Raw genomic sequence first — 25,383 nt, 5'->3', positions numbered from 1 at the left:
GTTTGTTATAAACCACCCTGGTTCATATCTTGTAAGTTCAGGTCTGTAGGTTCCTTTATGGAATCAATCCATCTCTTGTTTGGTCTTCCTCTTTTCCTACTCCCTTCTGTTTTTCCCAGCATTATGGTCTTTTCTAAGGAATCATGTCTTCTTATGATGTGTCCAAAGTATGATAACCTCAGTTTCATAATTTTAGCTTCTAGCGATAGTTCTGGTTTAGTTTGTTCTAACACCTAACTATTTGTCTTTTTTGTGGTCCATCCGCAAAGCTCTCCTCCAACACCAAAAGTATTTTTCAAGAAATAATTATTGCAACACATCTACAGCTGTGTATGCAATTTTTTTTAGAAAAAACATCAGAAGAATAACAGATGCTCTCTCACACATTAAAAGATATGAGACAACAGAAAGAAATAGCAAAAAAGTTTCCTTGTCCATGTTTCAATTATCCACATAGTGTAATTATGCATTGATAAGACAGGTATCTGAACACATGACATTTTAGTATAAAGAATACAGAATTCTCAGTCATTTGGATCTCACAACACATTTCTGCATGCTTTAAAGGCTGCATCTTACAACATAAACGTTAAAACCTACTGAACGTTTTTACCAACACTTGCCACTGTTATAATAAGTTAAGATAATTAAATCTTAATTTAGCAGCAATTGAATGGCAAAAAACCATTCACCACTATGCACAAAAAAACCGAACTTGGCAGAGGGACTTAAAGACCGGGCAGGGGGTGCTTACAGTCAAGCTAAAAATGACAGTAAATCGCAGAGAAGACTCAAACTCAACGTGCTTTGATTTTGGCTTTTAAAACATCAGTTCCTGCCACCTCTTCTTTCTTCCTGGTCGTTGTACTGCATCGAAATTATGAGGCATGGATCGGAAGTAGCTGAGATGTGTATTCAGTCAAGGTTTAGTTTACTTTGGTTTACTAAGGTTCTCCCCACCCCATCGCAGTCTTTTCATAACAGTTATTAAGTTGATCGTCCTCAGCGTTTCTCGTTTGTTGTTTCCCTCCTTTTAAAGCAGTCAACAGTTAAACAGTGCCACCTTCTCCCTCCGGACAAACTTTCTTTAGCCTTTTAACCCCTCTCCATTGTAGAAGCGGGCCGACAGTTACGCGAAAGCCTCCTTACCTCGGAAAAGTTTACAGCTAAAGGGATGATCCCTGCTACATAGCAGCCAACCAGCATAGCCAGAGAGAGCAGGCTGATCGACAAGAAGTCATCCATGGCGGGCTCCTACTTCTTGCTGAGCTGTTAACAGGGGCGTCTCAGTTCACGAGAATTCACCTTCCCGGCTCCGGTCGGGGAGCAAATGTCATGGGCCAAGAAGTGGCTGCATTAAGCAGCAAGCGGGCGCGAAATACCTTCCTTCCACTCTCAGAGGCAGCCGTCACCTAGAACTGGCCGCTACACCTGCAATCCACCTGCCTGCCGAGAAGCTCAGAACCTGCTGAAGAAGCACCACCAAGGGTCCCCCCTCTACTCCAAGCGCTCGCTCCTTCCACGGAGAGGCTCAGAGGCCCTAAACCAACCCACGGGGAGGTGTAAACTAGCCGCCACTACCTCCTCCTTCCCTCTGCTCTACAGCTCGAACAACAGGCCCTCTTGCGGCTCGGGTGAAAAGAAGGCAAGTCCTCCTAACCCAACTACTAATACAGGACTACAAACACAGAAGGGAAGCTGCCTGTGACTCAGTCTCCCACCAGCACCATCACATGCCCAACTCCCTCGGCTGTTGCCATAAAGGCCAAGTGGCACCTCCTCATTCAACTTCCTCTTCCCTCATTCAACTTCCGGCACATTTGGCCGTTGAAAGGAGGTCGGTAAGTAAGCGGTTCTCGTTTTATTTGTTCCTATCTTTCCTGCCCAATTTTAAGATGGTGGACAGAAAAAAGATGGGCATTATAACCACCTCCGGCTGTGTATTTTTACTAAGAATAAGAAACTGAGTGCTATAGAATGAGGGAGCCCTCACTAAAGATGGTGGCTCAGGCATAACCTCCTGGGTTCTTACAGAACGTCCCGTCTCCTGCGCAGAGAGAGCGAAAGAGATCCAACGCAGAGTCTCGCGAGACTGACCTTATTGCCGTTATATGTTTCAGAACGAGAACGGTGTCATCTCTATGGTACCGCAAAGGTGCTGGTTGGCGTGGAGTGTAAGTGAGGCTAGGTGTGGTGTTTCCGGTGGCCGTGGTGCATTGTGGTAGAGAAGTCGTTGAGGGTTCGTGCTTCGCGCCCGAGCGGAACAGAACGTGTCGCCATGGTGAGTAAGAGGAGCGAAGTTGTGCTTTCGTTTCATTTAGGCCGAGGCATGATAGGTTGGCAGGGTTTGCTCGGAAAGCTTGGAGGAGAATGAGGTGCTCCGTGTGGCCTTCCCCTTCATGTCTATTCCATGCTTTGGGCCTAAAGTAGCAATGGCGGCGTGTGAAGGTCGGTTTGTCGGCGGGTTGGTGGCCGCAGAAAGTACCCTTTCTTTCTGAAGACTCCTATAAGGTCCTACGAAAGACGAAACCTCTACAAACCCTTCCCTCCCGATACTAGCAGTCTCGACCAAGGTCGCTAGCCCAAAAAAAGTGTCCCGCTTTGCAGTGTGGGATTCGACCGTATGAGTGCGGGGTTCTTAGGATGTATTTCTTTCATCTACTTACCAATTGCCACCACCTCGACTCCGTTGCTAAAATCATAAGAAAAAACGAGCCTCAGGCTAGTGCCTGAAAGTAGCAATCCGTTATATGGGGTTCTTATTAACTTTTTTTAACGTCGATATTCTTTGCCTTTCTATGATAAAACAGCAAGCTTAAGAAAGCTTGCAGATAAGGATATAAATCGCAACTGACGTTGCCTGAAAGCAATATCAACAGCAGACTTTAAAAAATATCTTTGGAATGAGTTGTTTTAACCGGTGTTCTAGAATAAAACAAAGACTTTGACAAAGGCCACTTAGTGGAACGTGTTGGGCAATCGGCACAAAACTCCCAAGCACCATCTTAAAGCCTATCTCTCTCTTAGTTCTTTGGGGGGGGGTCTCTTTCTCCCACCTGCCCACCCACCCAAGATCAAACAGATGTCTTTGCTGTGATGGATGAGAATGGAAGGTCTCATTAAGATCATAAGCCTATCTTTGAATTGTATTGTTTAAGGGTACTAGGTGGGGGCTTAGTGTAGGCCCATTAAAAAAGCTCCTTACAATTAAGAAAAAAAGAAAGAAAATGCATACTAGGGTGAAGGCTAAGCCAGAGTGCTAATCCCTGTATGGAGAGGTCATTTTCCCCTTTGTTTTATGAAGGAGCATTTGATCGCATGAGCTGAGTCCCTACCTACAATCTCAAATGGTACTGCTCAGGTACACCTTTTCCAGCTCAGTAATAAAATATTTTATAATTTTATTTTTACCCTGGTGTGATAATGGAAAACTCTGCTGCACTCCTGTTCAATAGGCAGAAGCGCTCCCCCAGAGTGGAGGCTACAGTGGGGCCTTCTAGGATGTGTCATGGAAGGCTGTGAATCGGCAGATTCCTCCAAAGTGTCCACAAACTGGCTACAAAACTGCACCAGTCCTGGAGATCACATAACTTATTCTCTCCCCACTTGCACCCCCAAATTGTCATAAATTGGAGAGAAGCTATTAAAAACTCAACTGTAGCAGGAAAAAAGGGGGAACTGATACCCCTCATTTCCATACAAAAAAAGTTCCTTGTACATAAAAGTAATCTCCCTCCATCCCCCTTTTTAGGATTGTTCTATCCAAAGCCTGAATAAATTTTACTTTTGTTCTTGTAGTCTCACACAATTTTGCTTGTTCAACCTACCAAACGACCGGAAGGCAGGACTTATGCGGATTATGAATCTGTGAATGAGTGCATGGAAGGTAAGTACCACTGCTCTAGATGAAAATGTATCACATTTTTGTTCTAAATAAGTAAAGGTCAGTCCTGTTATGAAAATCTGTATATATGCAGAGATCCCCAGCATCTGAGCTGTGTGTGTGCCAGTATGTGTATTTACCTAAGTAGCAGGCTTTTACCCTGCGTTTAGATCACTGAGACTTAAGACTTAGTAAAATAAGAAATGCTACTTTATTTATAGAAATACATAGTAGATAGGAAAGGCATACCTAGTTCTAACTAACTAACTAAATTGGAGGCGCAATTCCCAGACGTGGGTATTGCCCTCATGGCTCAGGAGAGAGAGCAAAGACAAAGATGTCTTCTCTCTCAGAAGGTTGAAGAAGTCAACAAAGGAAAGAGGGGCAGATAAGCTTCCCTGAGCATATCAGTTTACAACAGAAGGAAGTTAGGTAGAGAACAGCACCAGTAAAGGTAGGCAAGCCTAGCCAGCTGGAGGACCCTATCTTCCCTTTGGAATGCAAACAGAAGAACCCAAGCAGGAGTTGCTCTTGCCCCATTTCTGACAAGTCCCTGCTTAGAACCTTAGATGGGGCCAGTGTAATTCAGGAGATAACCTCAACCCAGTAAAAATCTTGGGCTCCTGCACACCTCTGTCTTTATTGTGAGGATATAGTAATTATCAACCTAGGCTGTGCACCATGCGTTTGATACCTGACGCTGTATGCTAATAAGTCCCTAGAAACAATGTTTTTTTCAATCATAGTGTCAAGCATGGCTATGGCCTAGATCAGGCATTGCTTCTCCACCATGAGGGATGTGTGAGAGCCTATGATTAATCTGTACTAGATTAATGTACAGGCCTGTTGAACATACATAGCTGACAAGCTTCTAGGGTTGTGGAGGGCCACAGGTTCCCTATCCCTGTTCTAGAGAAATACTGAAGAAGTATTTGTTCTTGTACATTTGCATAATTTGAAAGCCAAGAATCTAATCTTAAAATTAATCCTCTACTTCAGTTTTAGCTGTATTACTTTTAAAAAATTACAAAGAGATATTTATGCTCAGGCCTGTGGCCAGGTTGGGCATTTGCTGAGGACCCCTGGAGTTGAGAGAGGCCCCTGCTGCTGGAGCTGGGTGAGTGTAGCTCCTGTTCTGCGATCCGTGCTAGCCACATGGCTTGTGGAGCGGCAGCCACCCTCCCAGGCACTCCCCTACCGTTGGCAGGTGCTTGCTGCACAACTTCCTGCAGCACTTAGTGTGTCAACATGCCCCCCACCATGCTGGGTGAAGGTAGGAGTGTGTGCGCAGGTCACTAATTCATGACACTGCCAGACCTGTTTTAAGTCCGCGACAGCAATCTTCCCACTGCTGAGGGCCCCTGTATTCTGGTGCCAGCCCTATTTATGCTACTGTATTGATACATTTATCTAGATCTGAATCTGCCATCTTTCACGTTAATCCTGTAGAAACAATCTATTTATATGCTGATCCCTTGTTCATGTGTTTCTTGACTTCTAAGTCCTCTGGCAAGTTGGGGCCTTACAGGTTTCTAATGTAAGTGCTGAACATTGTCTTATATTTTCAGGAGTCTGTAAAATGTATGAAGAACATCTGAAGAGAATGAATCCTAATAGCCCTTCAATCACATATGATATTAGCCAGTTATTTGATTTCATTGATGATCTGGCTGACCTCAGCTGCCTTGTGTAAGTATTCTCCAGCTTATTGTCTGCAAACTTACATTATTGGCTTATGCGTGTGTACTGATGTTTGTATGCTTGCAGTGGGGCTTTTAATATTGTAGCTCACCTCTGCTTGCACTGTTAGTAGCTGTGAGCAACAGGTATTTTTATCTTAAATATGCACCTGCAGCAAGTGTTACTTGAAATATGATTTTGAGATAGATACAATTTATCGAATACAATTTCCATTGTATGGCGAATAATCCTTGGAATTCCTGTAAATCTCATTTGCTGTTGAACAATTGCTTGAATTGTTGATGTGGTTGTAAAGCCTAAAATGGAGCTGTCAATCTAATACTAAGTGCTATGGAAACTTCATTGTACATATGGAGTTGTTTGCATGCAAACAGCTGCAGGTTTGGAGCAATTACACGTCAGGATTAACTAGATGTAATCATATTAACAACATGCTAGGATCCCAAGTTGTGTATATGATTTAATTTTTAGATAACACCGTATTTTTCAAAACCGTACAGATGGCTTGCATGGCATATGGGGCCAATTTAACAACCATTTACAGTTGCAACCCAAATGAAATTTGTTAAGAGTACAAGTGTAAATGGTTTATGGATTTGATTCAAGCTTATTTGAAAGCCAGAGTCTTATAAAAGTAATTGTTTCTGGCCAATATATTTATTAAATTTCCTCTTCCCAAATATGCTAATTTATTAATTTGTTGTGTTTTGGAAGAAAACTCTAGAAATTACTTCAAGACCATATTGCCATATAGGATTTCTGGCTTATGTTACTTGCATGGCTGGCAATTGGCAGGCAACCGTGCTGAATGTCAGTGGTTACAGTGGCTTAAAATGTTTAGGAAGAGGAGTTCTAACTTTCCTTCTGTGAATGGAAACAGAATGCATGTTCATGGAATGGAGTTCTCCCATTTCCTTTGTAGTCCCCTGCATCTGCTGAAAATCTGCTCCTGATTGTGAATAATGTGGGAGGGTGGACATGAAAGGGGAAATTAGTGGAAATTGCCATTCTGTCCTCTCCCCATATGAACAGAGAAACAACTTGAAAACCAACCCCATTGTTAAGAAGCTATTTGTGTTGGATCCCACTTCATGCTATTTTTGTAATTGATAGCTACTATTTATTAAGTGTGTGTACAATATTATTTATGAAAAGTATGTAGATATTGTTGGGCGTATTATGGTAACTTTCATAGGGTAATATCCAATGTTATTTATAATCTGAGAAGACCAACTGAAACCTATGAACATATTATTTACATCCATTGGTTATAATGGGTCGAATCTGGGAATTTCTTAGGCTGTGATCCAAACCTCCTTTGCACTGGGTTGGAGGGGTTGGATTTGGCAGAGATGTTGCCCTGCCAGTCCCCACTTGCAGGGTGACACCAGCATCACTTCACAGGTTCAGAACTTCTCTGTTCCATATGCTGAACATGTGGGCAGGCAGCAGCTTGTGGAAAACCCTGAAATGGGCCTGAGGGGGAGGGGCTGAGCCAGCCTGGGATCCACTGGATCCTGAGCTAGCCCCACTGCCATCATGTAATAGCATTGGGGCCTGATCACTGTGCCAGCTCCAGGCTGGTGCAGTGATTTACCTCTCCTGTCTTCCATCTGAGCAGCTGAGCTATGGATGCATTGGTGGCTCTTTTAAGACTTCCAGTTCCCTCTCCAGGGTTTGAATTGCAGCCTTAGTTCCAATATCACCCATTCTTTCCTACATAGCTTGAAAAAAACGCCAATACAGATAAAATAATAGAAATTACAATAAGCGCTATAACGGTGGAATTGGTAGTTTGGGAAATGTATTACTCTTCCTGTAGTGCTCATGGTTATATTAATATATCAGTAGTGTACTTCATTTATGAGAAAAGGGTTTCTTATCCGGACTTTTTTCTCTTATCTCCGATGCCCACTTTTATTTTAAAAGATTTCTAGGCCACTTTTGTATTAAAAGAAAACAATCACAATGTGTAATGAAATGTTGATTAAAGTGTAAAAAAAATAATTTGAACATCATTTTACTGCTCTCCTCTGTTTCTACAACCAATAGAAGACTTGTCAGAATGATAAAAGTGGTGGGCTTGAGGCACCACCATTGAAAAGACAGTTCCCTTCCACTCCCATCACTGTATTTCTAATCTCTTCAAGTGTGGGCACCTAGAGGATTGGAGAAGACTGTATTTTGAGTACTCTAGTGCAAAGCTATATAAAACTTTAAAAGACAGCTTGTGTCTTCATTTGAGCCTGGACAAATTGCTGAAAGACAGCGCTGATATGAAGAATATATTCAGAACAGAATATAGTCAACATTCTTGCTGCTGTATTCTGAACCAGCTGAAGCTCCCTAACACTCTTGTATAACAATCTGGATGCTATAAAAGTCTGGATAATTGTTGCAAAGCTATCTCTGTCTAGGAGGAGCCAATCGTACACCAGCTTGAGGTGGTACAAAAACCTTCATGCCTTGGATACTACTTGAGCATCCATTATAAGGGATAGATCTAACATAATCTCCAAACTGCAAATCTGGCTCCACTTGCTGAGTCTGTTGAACCACCCACCTCCATCTTGTCTGGATGAAGCTTCTGTTTTTTAGCCTCAGCCACCCCATTACTGCTTCAGCACTTTCACTGCCTACCTGATACTGATGTAAAAGATGAAGAGTTTGGTATCATCGCATACTGATGGCACTTTACTCCAGACCTCCAGTTAGCATCACCAACTGACTTCATGTCGATGTCAAGAGAGCATGGGCTACAAGATAGAACCCTGTGAAATACAATCACACACAAACACCTTAGCACTAAAACACTGTGCACCCTATCCCCATGTTACACAGACAGTTCAGAGGATACTATGGCTGATACCAAAGGACACAGAGTTTGAGAGGACCAGTTGGGTTGCACTTCCCCTCAGGACAACCAAGGCAGTTTCAATGCCACATCAAAGTCTGAATCTGGATTGAAATTGATCTAGATAATTGGTTTAAGCAAATAGTTTCTGGTGTTGCATGGTCACCACCTGCTGAAGCATGTTGCTTGAAAAGGGGAGATGTGCAACTGATTGACAGTAATTGTAATCCTCTGGGTCCATGGCAGGTATTTTAAGGTGTGGTCTTGCAACTTCCTTCTTTGTGGCCAGGATCTCTCCTTTTTGACCACTACTGGACACACTCTTGGTTGAGAACCAAGAAGGGTGTGGGTCAAGAGAAAAAATGGTAGGTCATACCTACCTCGTAAGCACCTGTGTTAGATTAGAAGCTTTAGTCAGGTAAATCATGGGCATTTGGTTTTATTTCACATTTTAGCAAGCCACCAGAGGGCATACTTGGACCATAACATATTTTGTGTTTTATGGATGTAGAAATCTAGATGGTGGTTCTGGTACTGCCTCTTCCATGGCATACTGTCAAGAATAAATTAAAATCATAAAGATGTGTTGATGGGACCCAGCTGAGTTCAACACAGCTCAACATTTATAGAACTGCTTATTAGCTCCCTGCTGTTATACCTTTCATTAAGTTGAGATGCAGAATCAATATGGCTTGAGATTAATATCCGGCTGCAACTTTGTTACTAGTACTGTGTTAAGGGATAACCGCTGCAAGCGTTGCTCCAGCATCACAAGATAACTGCATTCGGAAGCAAGCGAAGACCATTTTGTGCTGGGCTTTGGGAGTCAGGTCTTACAAATATATAATTTGCACCAAGATCCACATTGGTATTCCTCCCTGACCTAGAAGTTATCCTTCCCTTTTAAATTGGCATGGGTTTTTATATTTAGTTTGGAAAATGAGAGTCCCATAATAGGTATCTTTTCCCCCTAGAATTCTCAGGTACATTCTGCAAGAGAAACGACAGCTTAATTGACGTCTTCGGACCTGTTGACATCTTAGCCTCACATGTTGCATTATTTATTATGCAAAGATTATGGTTCAGCAAACTGGACATGCAGTTAGGTACACTTGCCATCTGTACAGGGCAAATATTGGCTCTGAAACAGCTTACATTGACTGACAACAGGAAAAAACCCCTGCTGTATTGAAACTATTTCTTGAAGTTTAATTCTTGATCCACACTTGACACGTACTATTGTATAAGACATTTTTTGGACACTTGTGCTCTACTTCTATACAGAGATGTTGAGACTTACTGTTTTTTTTTAAATTTCTTTGAAGAAATGCATGATGAAAAGACTAAAAAATATTGACTTGTTATTTTTCCCTCCTAGTTATCGTGCTGATACTCAGACATACCAGCCATACAATAAAGATTGGATAAAGGAGAAGATCTATGTCCTTCTCCGCAGACAAGCTCAGCAAGCAAGCAAATAATGAGACACCATGGTTAAGGGGGTTTTGAGGGGAGGGTTTTGACAACAGGTGTGTACAGCGTTCTGTAGTGAAAGTTTTGTATTGTAGTCCTCTTGTTCATTCTTGTTAGTCTGCATCTGGGACAAAGTCTGAATTAGAATTCTAAGAGACTTGTTCTGTTTCAAATTCCAAGAAGATTGGAAATGCCTTCTGCGGGTATTTTAGTTTAATTGTCTTGGCTTAGTTCAATTTTTGTTTGCTTCTAGGATTGATCACATCTGCTTCATCACAGTTGCTGTATGTACCCCTCTCTGGGTTTTTTCCAATGTTATTTCTTGGAGGCAGGCACAGTGAAGAATAAAATTAATGCTCTTTAGATAAATGTATTGAGTGGTGGCTTTATAAGCTATGTAAGTTAAATGTGGCCAACTTGTTGCAATAACAGCTTGACTGACTGGCGACACATTTTGAGTTGCTGCACTCATGACACAACATATAAATACAACTGAATAGGCTTCTTTGGTTGTTGGATGATGATGATGATTTAAGTTTATATCCTGCCCTCACCTTCCAAGGGAGCTCAGGGTGGCAAACAACAAGTGATAAAACTTAAACAATACCAGTACAGATGCATCCTGGGATAAAAGTCTCTGTTTAAAAGGCTTGGTAAAACTGGAAGGTCTTCAGCAGACACCGAAAAGACAACAGACAACACCTGTCAAATATTTACTGGGAGGAAATTCCAAAGTGTAGGTGCCAGAACACTGAAGGCCTGATACCTCTGTTGTGCAGAATGGACCTCCTGATGAGGTATCTGCAGCAGGCCCTCATCTGCAGAGCTCAGTGATCAACTGGTTATATAAGGGGTGAGATGATATTTTGGATGTCCTGGTCCCAAGCTATATAGGGCTTTATACACCAAAGCCAGTACCTTGACCTTAGCTTGGTAGCTAATGGGCAGCCATGCAATTCTTCCAGTAGGCAGGTAACATGTTGGTGATAATCCTGCCACAGAGAGCAGTCAAGCCACCATATTTTTCACCAGCTACAGCTTTCAGACCAACTTCAAGGGTAGCTCTACAAAGAGTCATTACAGTAATTCAGCCTGGAGGTTACAAGTGCATTGATGACAGTGGTCCTGAAACAGTTGTAACTGTCTAACCAGCCAAAGCTGGTAAAATGCATCCCTAGGAACTGATGTCACCTGGGCCTATAGCAACAGGTGGATCCAGGAACATCCCCAGACTACAAACCTGTTCTTTCCAGGGGAGTAAGACCCCATCCAAAGCAGACAATTTACTAATTATCTGGATGGAGGATCCACCCACAGCACTTCCATCTTGCCAGCATTCAGAGTCAGTTTGTGGGCCCTTATCCAGCCCACCACCAATTTCAAGCACCAGTCCAGGGCTTGCACTTATTTGGAAGTACAGAGAAATAGCGCAGAACATCATCAGCGTACTACTAACACCTCACCCCAAATCCTCTAATGACCACTCTTAATAGGTTTATATCAATGTTAAAACATCATTGGGGACAAAATGGTACTCTTCAGCACTCCACAGCACAACTGCCAGGGGGCCAAACAAACACCAATGCTATTCTCTGGCCCTGGAGATAGACTAAAACAATGCCTCCAATACACATCTCACTAAGTTTGCTCAGAAGGATACCATGGTCAGTGGTATCAAAAGGTGCTGAGAGATCAAGAGCTGTTTAGTGCCTTAGGTTCCTGCCAGTTGCTGTTTCAACATTTACATGGTTTGGGGGTAGAGAAGTGGTGTTTTATAAATTGCTGCAATTGAAATACAACTTACCAAATGCATCCCTAAACAGAGCCTGCAATGGAGAGCTAGCACAAGAGAGAAGACTGGTCTAGAATTTAGAACAGCCTTGCCCAACCTTTCGGTCCCCAGATATTGCTGAACTACAGTTTCCGTAACACCCAGCCAGCATGGCCAATGGTCAAGAATGATGAGAATTGTAGTCCAGCAACATCTGGGGACCCAAAGGTTGGGAAAGGCTAATCTAGAATCTTTCTCCCTGACATGTTAGTTTTCTCTTTGCAGGGGAGGCTTTCAGAACTGGTATTCCCACCTCTTTCAAGTAGTGTGGTTCACGTAACATGCATTCGGTTTTTATGGATATGGAGTGGGTATTTCACATGATCCTATATGTGGAAAAAATAATAGTCTTTAATCTTAATTGTTTTAGGTTAAACTTTTATGTGAAAACACAGAGCAGCCTGTCAGGTTATGAACCAGAACAGGGACACCCAGGGAAGGCAAGTTCAAAGTTTGGCTACCAGACAAGCCACATGGGCAGTTTTTTTCATTTTAGATTAGCCCTTGTAGAGCATCTGAGCCCCCACATCTCCAGGAACATTTAGCTGAATTGCTGGCTTTGCCCGTGTAAACGGACTGTTTGTATTGGTGATTCTCAGACAGATTCAAGGCAGACCTCTCTTACCTCTGTGAGGAATGTAATGGAGAATTGGGAGTGCCCCATTCGGCATAAACCATGGTCATCTGTGCTGTTACTTACCGAAAGGTCCTTCCTCAACCTAAGGATGTGTGCCATGTACCAAAAGTGAATGTATGCTCTTCCTTGAACATCACAAGGTACCTTCCACTCCTTCCATCCCTGGTATTGTTTCTCCTTTTTAATGTTATTTTATTTGTAAAGAGTATCCCCCTTGTTTGCGATGAATTGGAATACGGCATTAATTTCTTTCAAAAGTGGTTTGGATTATTTTGCTTTAGAACATTTATGTTGCACCTAGTGCAAATACACTTACAACATATAAAATGCAATTATATAAACCAATTACAAGACAGGGTGAACAGTTGAGTCACAAAGAGTGAGGTTCAATGAAGTGGGAAGGGTTTGCTTGCACAGCAGGGCTTCTGCCTCTCCTCCCCACCCCCAGCAGCCCTCTGGCCCCCGAAATCTGCTCTGGTGGGGGCAGTGACGGCTGATGCCTGTTGGGACTGGTAGGGCAGAAAGCAGGAAGCCCAGACATCAGGTGGATCCAGAGCCAATAACAGGCACAGCCAACTAAGCCTAGTTTGCTCCACCTTTTCCTCCCTTTAACACTGAGACTGAGGAGGAAGCTGACAGCTGCTGCCACCCCCTGGACTAGTTGTAACTAAGAAGACAGGTGGGCAGGGGCTGGCTGAGGGCTGGCTGAGAACGGTACAGCAGTGCCCCCCTTGCCCAAATAGAGCGGCCTTCACTGCTCTGGAGCCTTGGGGGACCTCCAGAGGAAATGTGGGCATGTGGAAGGGAAAGAATAGAAACCAGAAGTCCCATTGTGCAAACCGGTGGATATTCAGAGTTGCCCAAAGACACTGCTTCCTAAGAAGCTGCCAGAATGAAAAGGTCTTCGGTAGCCATCAAAGCAGTGATGGAGAGGGCCAAACACTTCAGGAGGCAAGGATTTGTTCTTTTCCCCAAACCCTGCCTATAACAGAGAGAAAGCGTGTGTAGGTTAGCACAAATCCTCGATTAGGGCACACATTCTGCTTGGGAGAAGAGAGTTCCTGGCCCACCCTAGTCTGAGAGGACCCACACTGAAGGATTTCAGGGACGATGTTCGGTCACTCATCTGCTAGAAACTGGCTGTGTCTTCCACTTCTTAATATAATAATATGAATGCAAGGTAAGTGTTGCTGCTTTACTATACCTTTCCCTCTATGCCCATCTGATTTCACTACCTCTGCTGCACATTAAGGAGTTACTTTAAATCACACTTAAAGCAGAGATTGAAGACCACCTTTTAAAGAACAGCTGCAGATCCTCAACAGAAAATCAACGCTTTTCAAGTGTTTTTGTTTGTGAAGAGGTCCAGCAGCTATACAGCAAAATATCTATGAAAGAACTGGAAATGTAGCTACAATTCTAACTGCAGCTGACCCATTACATTTCTGTTCCAGTTCAATTCTCTGCAAAGCAATCATAGAGTCCTGCTGGGCAAATAACAGCAAACAAATTCCTATCTAAAATACTTAAATGCCCAGTATAAGGCTGAGATGCCAAGAAAATCCCTGGCTGCAACCACCATAACAGTTATGAAACTAGATTTACACTAGCAGCCCTCAGAATTGGAGGCTTCTTTGCTCCAGTTAGATACCAAAAGCACACACAAAAAAACTTTTTTAAACCATTCTCACTGTTTTGATAAGCTCTTGAACTTAATTGATGCCAAGCAATCTTCCAAGCAGAGTTGATTAGGGCCTTCCAAACAATGTTGGTTTTGCTGCAATGGTTGTGCAGGAAGCATGATCCAGGTATCAAAGGTTTACACTTGTGAGTGCTGAGAAAAATGTCATACATCTGAACCAAACCACAATATCTAACCTTGGGAAATTATTTTTTTTCCTGGCTATGCTCTTTTCTGATTGCCAGGGCTATGTGGAATATGGTTTTGTGAATGTCAGGAATAACTATTCCCCAATCCCCATGATATCATTAATTATGAAGGATACAACTCCCTCCATTGCTACCGCCACATCAAGCTCATTTTGTGCACATTCCATCATACATCCTATTATTGTTAAGAGGCTGAACAATCCCTCATATGAATGTCACCTTAGTAATGCAAAATAAATTGATTAAAAGCTCCATTCAGGGTAGGAAGCCCTCCACCCTCCAAGAGTGCACATTACCATGACTGTCCTCCTGAAACAATACTATCTACTCCACAGCCTATGATGTAAGTGGGTAGGATCAGACAGGTATGGCATATCAGTAAAATCTACTGGATTACCAGCAAAACTCACCCGTATTCACCACTAAGCTTAGAGTATTGATATAAAATTGTGGAAGTACCAGTAAAACACGGGGTCTCCTCTCATTAGAATCATAGAATCATAGAATCATAGAGTTGGAAGGGGCCTTGTATGCCATCGAGTCCAACCCCCTGCTCACAGCAGGAAATCCACAGCTAGAGCATCTCCCGCAGATAGCTGTCCAGCCTCTGCTTGAAGACATCCAGCGAAGGGGATCCCACCACCTCCCTAGGCAGTTGGTTCTATTGCCGAACTGCCCTTACTGTCAAGAAGTTCCTTCTAATGTCCAATCTGAATCTACGCTCCTGCAACTTAAAACCATTAGACCTAGTCCTACCCTCTGGGGCAGCAGAGAACAAATCTGTACCCTCCTCTATGTGACAGCCCTTCAGGTACTTAAAGAGTGCAATCGTGTCACCCCTCAGCCTTCTCTTCACCAGACTGAACATGCCAAGTTCCTTCAACCTTTCCTCATAAGTCTTGTTCTCCATACCGGCTATCATCCTCGTCGCCCTCTTCTGAACCCGCTCTAACTTGTCTATATCTTTCTTAAAATGAGGCGCCCAGAACTGAACGCAGTATTCCAGATGAGGCCTGACTAATGCAGAATATAGTGGGACTATTACTTCCCTCGACCTGGAAACTATAGCTCTGTTTATGCATCCCAAAACCGTGTTTGCCTTTTTTGCCGCAGCATCACACTGCTGGGTCATGTTCAACTTGCGATCCACTACAATTCCAAGGTCCTTCTCACACGCACTACTGCTAAGCCGGGTATTTCCCATCCTGTACCCATGCATTTTGTTTTTGTGGCCTAAATGCAGAATCCTGCATTTGTCTTTATTGAATGTCATTTTATTAATTTCAGCCCAATTTTCTAGTCTATCCAGGTCCCTTTGGATTTTATTCCTGTCTTCCATTGTGTTAGCTATCCCTCCCAGTTTCGTATCATCCGCAAACTTCATAAGGCTTCCCTCCACACCATCATCTAAGTCATTGATAAAAATGTTGAAGAGTATCGGCTCCAGGACAGAACCCTGTGGCACTCAACTTGAAACCTCCTTCCAGTCCGAAGCAGAGCCACCGACGACCACTCTTTGAGTACGGTTTTCCAACCAGTTGTGAATCCACCTGACAGTATTTCCATGTAGTCCGCATTTGACCAGTTTGCTAATCAAAAGGTCGTGGGGGACTTTGTCAAACGTTTTGCTGAAATCTAGATAGATAACATCTACAGCATTTCCACCATCTACTAGGCTAGTGACCCGATTAAAAAAAGAGATGAGATTAGTTTGACAGGATTTTTTCTTGACAAACCCATGCTGGCTCCTACTAATCACAGCATTGTCATCTAGATAGTTGCCAATGGACTCTTTTATTATCCATTCTAATATCTTTCCCGGTATTGAAGTCAGACTGACCGGCCTGTAATTTCCCGGATCTTCTTTTTTACCCTTTTTAAAGAGCGGGACGACGTTTGCTCGTCTCCAATCCTCCGGCACCTCTCCCGTTCTCCAGGATTTCTCAAAGATGATGGCAAGAGGTTCCGAGAGTACATCCGCAAGTTCCTTCAATGCTCTGGGATGCAGTTCATCAGGCCCTGGAGATTTGAACTCATTTAGGTTAACTAGGTATTTCCTGACTATCTCCTTATCAATCTCGAACTGCAGTCACGACCCCTTCCTGAGATTGCTACCGATGCAAGGTTGCACACTGTTCCCTTTTTGGGAGAAAATGGAGGCAAAATAGGTGTTGAGCAGTTCTGCCTTTTCCTTGTTATCTGTCAACATTTTGCCATCCTCACTGAGCAGCAGTCCCACCGTTTGCTTGGTCTTTCTCTTGCTTCGAACATATCTGAAAAACCCCTTTTTGTTGTTCCTCGCTTCCCTCACCAGCCTCAGCTCATTCTGGGTTTTAGCTTTCCTTACGCTATTCCTGCAAGCCCGAGCCGCTTGTCGGTACTCTTCCTTGGTGATGCGTCCTTCCTTCCATTCTTTATACATGCTCTTTTTTACTTTTACCTCCTCCACCAGCCTTCCGTGTAGCCACATTGGCTTTTTCCAATGTCTTCCGTTTTTCTTTCTCTTTGGAATTGTTTGCGATTGCGCTTTTTGTAATACGTTCTTCATGAACTCCCACGCTTCTTGGGCTCCTTTTTTCTTTAGTCTATCTAGCCACGGGATCCTACCCATCATTTCCCTGAGCTTGCTAAAATCAGCTTTCCTGAAATCCAAGGTCCATGTTTGACTATATTCTTCTTTGGCTTTCCCCAGAATCACAAATTCCAGCATTACGTGGTCACTTTCCCCCAAGGTACCAACCGCTTTAATTCCCGTGACCAATTCGTCCGTGTTAGTTAAGATCAGGTCCAGGATTGCCGATCCCCTTGTTCCTTCTTCTACTTTTTGAAAGAGGAAATTATCAGCAAGGCCCATCAGGAATTTGTTGGAGGTTTTGTGCTTCGCAGAGTTTGTCTCCCAGCAGATATCCGGGTAGTTGAAGTCCCCCATCACTACTACTTCTTGCCTCCTTGAGATTTCAGAGATTTGTTTGAGAAAGGCCTCGTCTACCACCTCTTCTTGGCCAGGGGGTCTGTAGTAGACACCTACTACCATGTCGGTTTTATTTGTTTCTCCATTTATTTTTACCCAAATGGTCTCTACCGGACCCCTTTGTTCGCTCTCTTGGATTTCCATAGAGGTGTGTTTGTCTTTGACATATAATGCTACTCCCCCTCCTTTTCTGTTGCTTCTATTCTTTCTGTAGAGTTTATATCCTTGAATGGCTATATTCCAATCATGGGAGTCATCCCACCAAGTCTCTGTTATCCCTATGAAGTCATATTTGCCTTGATGCACTAAGACTTCAAGCTCCCCTTGCTTGTTTCCCAAGCTCTGCGCGTTGGTATCTAGACAGCAGAAGTCTCTTTTGTCCTGATTGGATTCGTCCGTTAATATACCGTGAGCTTTGCCATGCATCCCTTTCTCTCTCCCAGTGTCTCCTGTACCCTTCAAATCCTTGCGTTTACAACCCGCTGTCTTTGGATCGGTATTTAAGCTATCATCTCCATCCCCCAGAGGCTTTAGTTTAAATCCCTCTTGATGAGTTTTGCCATACTTCTGCCCAAGAGATTCTTCCCAGTCCTCGTGAGGTGCAGCCCATCTCTTGCCAACAGTCCCCCCTCCAAGAAGCTTAGACCATGGTCCCAGAATCCAAACCTCTCCCGTCGACACCATCTGTGTAACCAGTCGTTGACCTGCAGTATCTTCCTTTCCCTTTGTAGTCCTCTATCCTTCACAGAAAGAATTGATGAGAAGACCACCTGCGCCCCCAAATGCTTGACCTTCCTACCCAGAGCCTCATAGTCCGAGGTGATCTGTTCCAAGGTGTTTCTGGCCGTGTCGTTCGTGCCCACATGGATGAGGAGAAAGGGGTACCTATCTTGTTTCCCAATGAGCCTCGGCAGGTTGTCAGTGACGTCCCTGATGCGTGCCCCAGGGAGACAACAGACTGTTGGCTATCATAGAGCCAGCAGTTGCCCTCACAAACAAGGTAGGAAAGGGTTAAGCTACTCTTGGGCAGAGCCAGGGAGATAATAAGACTCAGGTTACCGCTATCAGGCAGCTGTAACCACTAATGAGCCCAAGGCCCTATAAAACAAGCAGGAGGGAATGTGTTGAGTGTGGGGGGAAAGTTGGATGGAGTTAACAGCGAGCAACGTATGTCGAGACTGTATGCTGTCGGGGACTGCTGCTGCCGCCGTGTATCCTGTATTCTGTAACCAGTATGCTGTATGCTGAATGCACAAGTAAAGTATTCTTGCACATAGACTGCTGTATATTATTGCTACCTCCCTCTGTGTCTTACACGACTACATTTTTGCCAGCTTCCAACAAAGGGTTATGGGCCCAGAGCTCACACTGTAGTCTGTGCATGCTCAGAGGTGAAAGTGTAAGCAAGTGCAGTGTGCTAGAACGAAGGCAGTAAGAAGCAATGATGTTGTCATATGCATCTTTGTTGCCCCTGGAGAGGCTCAACGACTCCAATTATGCCACCTGGAAGGTCCGAATGGAGATGTACCTACGCAGAGAAGGAGTGTGGTGTGTTACAGAAAGTCTTCCTCCCGCAGCTCCACCCTCCGCTGAATGGCTTCGTATGGACGAGAAAGCCAAAGCCTGCATTATCTTAGGACTACAGGACAGCCAGCTGCTCCACGTAAGAAATCAACAAACTGCGAAAAATGTTTGGGAAACCCTCAAGGATGTTCATGTTAAGAAAACAGCAGGGAACAAGATAAGAATTGCTAGAAGGCTGTTTCAATTGCATCTCGAGAAAGGGGTTTCAATGCATGAACATTTACATACCTTAAGTAGTCTGTTTTCGGAGCTGCAGGAGAGGGACATTATTTACTCTCCCCAGCAACAGGTGTACTTATTATTGTCAACACTGAATGACTCCTGGAATTCGTTGGTCTGCGCATTAGAGACTATCGATGAGACTACTCTTACTCTAGAGTATGTAAAAGGAACACTTCTTGAAGAATGGGAAAGGAGAGAAGAAAAGAACCAGAAGCAAGACACCAGCTATCCAGAGCCAAAAGAAGCAAGAGGGAAAGCGCCTGCTGTGAGACTATGCTACACATGCGGCTCAAGTCAACATCTACGTAAAGATTGCACCTGGAAGAAGAACAAACAGCCGAAGGAACTCAACCAAGTGCGTGTAGTAAGAGCAGGAAAGGACTCCAATCAAACTGAAGAAGAAACGTTATGGGCGATAGACTCTGGAGCAAGCCATTGTATTGCAACATGAAAGACTCTCTTTCAAACGTTAACTCCTGCAAGTGAAAGCGTCACCTTGGCAGATGGGAAAACTATAGAGGTAAAAGGGAGGGGCACGTTGTATATGCCATGTCTAAATACATTGTTAACAAACGTTCTATTCATGCCTCAGCTTGACTCAAACATATTATCTGTTATAAGGTTAAACAACATGGGCTATGATGTAAACTTTTCTAAAGGGATTTGTGAAATAAGGAAAGGTGGGAATATTGTTGCTAGAGGCACTGTAAGAAATTCCCTGTATGTAATTGCTAAAACCCCAGAGAGAACTGCTAATGTTATAACTAACAAGCCACCCCATAATGGATGCATTCACATGTACCATAAAAGACTGGGGCATGCATGCTACGCAACCTTACAAGCAACACCCAAGCACAGCTTAGACGTAACCTACAAAAGCTGTAACCATTATGTAGACTGCCATGTATGTAGAGAACATAAATCTGTTGCAGCGCCTGTAGAGAAAACAAGTAATATAAAAGTGTCAAGGGAGTTTGAGTTACTCCACATGGATTTAGCCGGTCCGTTCCGGAAATCAAAAGGCGGAGCCAGGTTTTATTTAATACTGGTTGATGCATATACAAGATATGGTTTTGTATATTTATTGAAAAACAAAGCAGAAGCTGCTGCGCAAATTAAATATTTCGTTAAATGGGTTGAAAACAAGTTTGGTAAAAAGATAGCACAGCTATACTCAGACCGAGGAGGTGAATTCTTATCTCAAGGGCTGCAAAACTTCTTTAAAGAACAAGGGATAAAACATTCCCTGACAGCCCCCTTTTCACCCTCTCAGAACGGCTTGGTGGAACGCCGAAATCGATACCTGCAGGACATGTCACGTGCTATGCTTAAAGACTCTGTATTACCCTCAATGTTCTGGGCAGAAAGCCTAATGTATGCGAACTATGTTCAGAACAGGCTTTATGCAAAGGCAGTAAATTGCAGCCCATATGAAATGTTGTATAAATGTAAGCCAAAGCTAAACCACATTCGAACGTTTGGAACCACCTGTTGGGCTAATATACCTAAAGCGCAAAGGAAGGGTAAATTAGCTGCAAGAGCATTAAAGGGAAACCTTTTAGGTTATGAATGCGGTTCGTATAGAATATGGGTGCCTGGCAAACAAAGAGTTATTATCAGTAGGAGTGTTTATGCAAATGATAAAGCATGGGAAGACACAGAGCACTTTGACATGGTAGAGTTAGAAAGCACAGCTTCACAAGATAGCGCAGTAAAACCTCAAGTGCTCAGTGAAGCAGGAAAAGAAAGCAAACCTGCTGTCATTAAACAGAAATGTGCAGAGTCGGACTCGGCTGATAATAAAGAGCCGACAAACAGCACAGTAGCAAGAGCAGAACAGAGCAGTGAAGAGCCAGAAAGCTCAGAGCAAGAAACTGGACCACGCCGGTCACAAAGGTCCAATTTCGGACAACCACCAGAAAGATTTACTGTGTCTATTATTAAAGAGAGTGAGGGAAATATAGAACCCAAGACCTATGACGAAATGCTAACATTATCTGATACAGAAAAGAGGAAATGGTTTGCTGCCATGCAAGAAGAAATGGCTGCTATGCATAGAAACCACACTTGGGTGCTTACAGAACCACCAGTGCATAAAAGAGCCATTGGGTGTAAATGGGTCTATAAAATAAAAAGAGCAAACACAGGAGAAGTAAGATATAAAGCACGTCTGGTAGCGAAAGGGTTTCTCCAGCAACAGGGAGAGGATTATGACGCTGTTTTTGCACCATTTGTGAGACATGAGTCAGTGAGGCTCATGTTAAAGGTTGCTGCCATGAAGCAACTGTTAGCTTTCCACTACGATATTAACACGGCATTCTTGTATGGGGACCTAGCCGAGGATATTTATATGGAGCAACCAAAGGGGTGCCAGGATACAACAGGGCGTGTGTGTAAACTACAAAAATCATTATATGGGTTAAAACAGAGCGCTCGCTGCTGGAACACCAAACTGAATGATGTTTTATGTGCTATGGGCTTCAGTAGCGGGGCTGCTGACCCATGTCTGTATGTGAAAACAGTAGGCAGTACAACTATGTATTGTTTAGTTTTTGTAGATGACCTATTGTTTATATGTGAAAACAGAACGCAAGAGGAAGCATTCAGTAGAGAGCTGGAATGCTCTGTTGATATTAAGCGTATGGGCCAGTGGCACAATACCTGGGCGTGGAGTTTTGTAGACGTGATGACGGCAGTTTCTCGTTAAAGCAGGAAGGTATGATTAAACAACTGCTGTCTGAGCATGGCATGGCTGAGAGCAAACCAGCTAAAACTCCCATGGCTGTGGGGTTCCAAACGGAACACCATGGAAACGTGCCAATTGACCAACAACAATATAGGTGTATTATCGGCAAACTCCTGTATCTCACCAACACAACGCGACCAGATATATGTAACGCTACTAGCATTCTCAGTAGACGTGTGTCATGTCCAACCCAACAAGACTGGATGTGGTTAAAACGGACACTTAGGTATTTAAAGGGCTCAATGCAAATGCAGCTGATACTATCATCCCAAAAGGATGGTGAGCTAGTCTGTTACACAGACGCAGACCATGCTTCTGATCCTACCACCCGAAAATCCACCTCAGGCGTGGTTATTATGTATCATGGGTCCCCCATAATATGGCACAGCAAGAAACAAAGTATGGTAGCTGTGTCTAGTACAGAGGCGGAATATATTAGCCTCTCACTAGCGTGTTCCGAACTAGAATGGCTTGAACACCTGTTCAAGGATGCATCCCTGCCTATACGCAAACCCTATACTGTCTACGAGGACAACCAGTCCTGTATACAGCTTGCCCTCTCAGAGGCACATTCGAAGCGAACAAAACACATTAGTGTGCGTTACCAACATGTGCGCGACTGCGCAAAATGGGGCTTAATCCAGTTATATTATTGTGAGACTGAACGTATGGTAGCGGATGTGTTCACCAAACCCTTGCCTGAGGAAAGGTTCAAAATGCTTATAGAAAACCTAAGCATGACAATGTGAACGTAAGGAATTGGTTCATAATGTTGGATGGGGGAAGGGATTGGATTGACCACTTAGAATATGATGAAACCTAATGTACTTGAACCTGAATATATAGATATGTAAACCTATATATTAATGTATGTGAAAATGTACCCCATGTTATAAAAACATATCATGTATTATGTATAACATAGTAACCACACCCTGAAAAAATATGGATTGTTATGTTTGTGATGCCAAGTGGGGAATGTTGGCTATCATAGAGCCAGCAGTTGCCCTCACAAACAAGGTAGGAAAGGGTTAAGCTACTCTTGGGCAGAGCCAGGGAGATAATAAGACTCAGGTTACCGCTATCAGGCAGCTGTAACCACTAATGAGCCCAAGGCCCTATAAAGCAAGCAGGAGGGAATGTGTTGAGTGTGGGGGGAAAGTTGGATGGAGTTAACAGTGAGCAATGTATGTCGAGACTGTATGCTGTCGGGGACTGCTGCTGCCGCTGTGTATCCTGTATTCTGTAACCAGTATGCTGTATGCTGAACGCACAAGTAAAGTATTCTTGCACATAGACTGCTGTATATTATTGCTACCTCCCTCTGTGTCTTACACGACTACATTTTTGCCAGCTTCCAACACAGACTTCCCGATTCATTTTGTCCAGCTGGCATACCTGTGCCTCTACCCCCCTGAGCAACGAGTCTCCAACCACCAGCACCCTCCTCTTTTTGCCGCGAGTGGTGGTTGCATGAGCTTCCTTCTTCTGGGGTGTGGAGTCTTCCTTTGCAGTCAGTGTCTCTTGATGCAGGTGAGTTTGTTGAGGCTCTTCCGGGGTGCTGTCTGCCGAGAGATGCTGAAAGTGATTTGTTAGTTGCAGCAGTTCTGACTCCCTCCTGTTTTTCCTTGCCCTTAGAGTGACAGTCCTCCATGGGGATTTGTTGCTGTTGCAGTCCTCTTCTTCCTTTTCACTTTCTTCCTGTACTTTGTGTCGCTCCCTTAATTCCTCTTGTGTTTTATCGAGGAAGTCCTCATCTTCTCTGATAAGTTGCAGGGTGTCTATGTGTTGCTGCAGCCCCCTGACCTTTTCTTCTAGGAGCGCCACCAATCTGCACTTGCTGCAAGTGTAATCGTGTCTGGTTTCCGTTAAGAAGATGAACATAGCACACACATTGTATATTGCTTGATCCCCCTCCATTTTATGTATGTGTGTGTGTTTGGTTTTTTGTTTTTGTTTTTAATTTGCGCGCCTTTACTGCCCACTGCAAGGCTTGCTCTCTTTTTGGAACTACTTGTAACATTATGAGTTGTGGAAAGATCACAAATATCATCAGGAGCATCCTTGACAGGATCATTGCCCACAAGACCACCAGCTGCAGTCATGGGATAATTGAATAGTTAACCATCCACGTCCAATTCAATTCAGCATTGGCTTTGATAAAAATGATGGTGTTATTAGAGATTCTGCAGGCTGTTATGATGGAAAGGGACTTCAGAGCCCAAATGTGAATGTTCTATTTGGCTGTAATCTTTTTTCTGCCTTGGATACTTGTAGCACTTCACAGGTATGGAAGAAAGTGATTTGTATCTTACATCTGTGGAATTAGGTTATTTTTTTGTTTTGCATATTATAAGAAGTGATCCTTTTATTATGTCCTCTTAATAAGCATTTCATCTCCTCTGTGGTTTCAAAATTGAAAATCACTAAAGCTAAAGAAAACCCCATCTGGAGATATTACAAAGAACATTGGCAATTAGTTCCTTCTAATTACTGTAATCTGAACTATGCTTGTGCAAAGAGTTTAGCTAGCTGGGTTGTGGGCAATTTTCCAATTTATACTCTTGCTTTTTTCTTCTTAGTAAGCCTCAGTTTGAGTCTGACATATGCATGGATAACAAACTAGGCTCCATATCCCAGCACACTGCCACAGCTTCTTGAACATCAGCAGGAGTCTAACTGGCAATTTCAAATTTCTCATATGTGGGTTGATCTCATTTTCTACCCCCTGTTGTGTCCTCTTATAATCTAGCCTTGCTGAAAATGTTTACCAATCCACTAAAATAAATAAATAAGATTCTAAATTTTCATTTTTTAACATATCCCTGAAAATGTGTACCGCACACCCTGCTGCTCAACAGTCTCCCTTCCAGAGCTAGCCGGGGTGGTCTCGGGGTTGATGTTGGAGTCCCCTTGGCTTGTGGTGCTGGGGGACTTCAACATCCATGCTGAGGTCGCCCTGTCGGGAGTGGCTCAGGACTTCATGGCCTCCATGACAACCATGGGTCTGTCCCAGGTAGTATCTGGCCGTACGCATGTCACTGGCCACACCCTGGATCTTGTTTTCTGTGTGGAGGGGGTTGATAGTGATCTTGGTGTGGAGGAACTCTCAGTGGTTCCGTTGTCATGGACAGATCACTACCTGGTGGGGTTTAGACTCACTGGGACTCGGAGCCTCTGCAGGGGTGGGGGACCGATTAGGATGGTCCGCCCCAGGAGGCTGATGGATCCAGATGGTTTCCTGATGACTCTTGGGGATTTTCTGTTGAAGCTCTGGTTGACCTGTGGAATGGGGAAATGGCCAGGGCGGTGCACACGATCGCTCCTGAGCGCCCCCTCTCACGAAGCGGAGCCAAACCAGCTCCTTGGTTTACCAAGGAGCTGGTGGTGATGAAACGCGTGAGACGGAGACTAGAGCGACATTGGCGGAAGACTTGGAGCGAGTCTGACCGAACACGGGCTAGAGCCACTTTGAAGGCCTACTCCATGGCAATGCGGGCAGCAAAGAAATCTTTATTTTCTGCCACCATTGCATCTGCAAGGAGCCGGCCAGCGGAGCTGTTTCGAGTGGTCAGAGGCCTTTTACATCCC

General features: G+C 43.7%; 2 protein-coding genes across 4 annotated transcripts in view; one reads left to right on the top strand and one right to left on the bottom strand.

Annotated features, from left to right (window-relative positions):
• SLC39A9 (solute carrier family 39 member 9) overlaps positions 1-2,188 on the bottom strand; it is a 31,687-nt gene extending 29,499 nt beyond the window's left edge. Inside the window, exon 1 of one of the 3 annotated variants that reach the window (XM_061611140.1) lies at positions 2,098-2,188. Coding sequence is in view for 1 of the 3 variants with exons in the window: in XM_061611139.1 (XP_061467123.1) it covers positions 1,150-1,245 (96 nt within the window). In the remaining 2 variants the exon portion in view is untranslated. Of the gene's footprint in view, positions 1-1,149; positions 2,066-2,097 lie in introns of those variants that run through there. The other 2 variants (XM_061611139.1, XM_061611141.1) reach the window with 2 other exon arrangements.
• On the top strand, positions 1,748-10,280 carry ERH (ERH mRNA splicing and mitosis factor). The gene is made up of 5 exons (XM_061611142.1): positions 1,748-1,841; positions 2,121-2,281; positions 3,799-3,886; positions 5,452-5,572; positions 9,817-10,280. The coding sequence occupies exons 2-5, from the start codon at positions 2,279-2,281 to the stop codon at positions 9,917-9,919; spliced, it is 315 nt and encodes a 104-aa protein (XP_061467126.1). The 5' UTR covers positions 1,748-1,841; positions 2,121-2,278; the 3' UTR covers positions 9,920-10,280.
• Positions 10,281-25,383: the final 15,103 nt, after the last annotated feature.

This window comes from Rhineura floridana, chromosome 2 (genome assembly GCF_030035675.1).
Source record: "Rhineura floridana isolate rRhiFlo1 chromosome 2, rRhiFlo1.hap2, whole genome shotgun sequence".
In the NCBI taxonomy this organism is placed as follows: Eukaryota; Metazoa; Chordata; class Lepidosauria; order Squamata; family Rhineuridae; genus Rhineura; species Rhineura floridana.
Note: the sequence above shows the minus strand (reverse complement) of the source record. Positions and strands in the feature narration are given on the sequence as shown.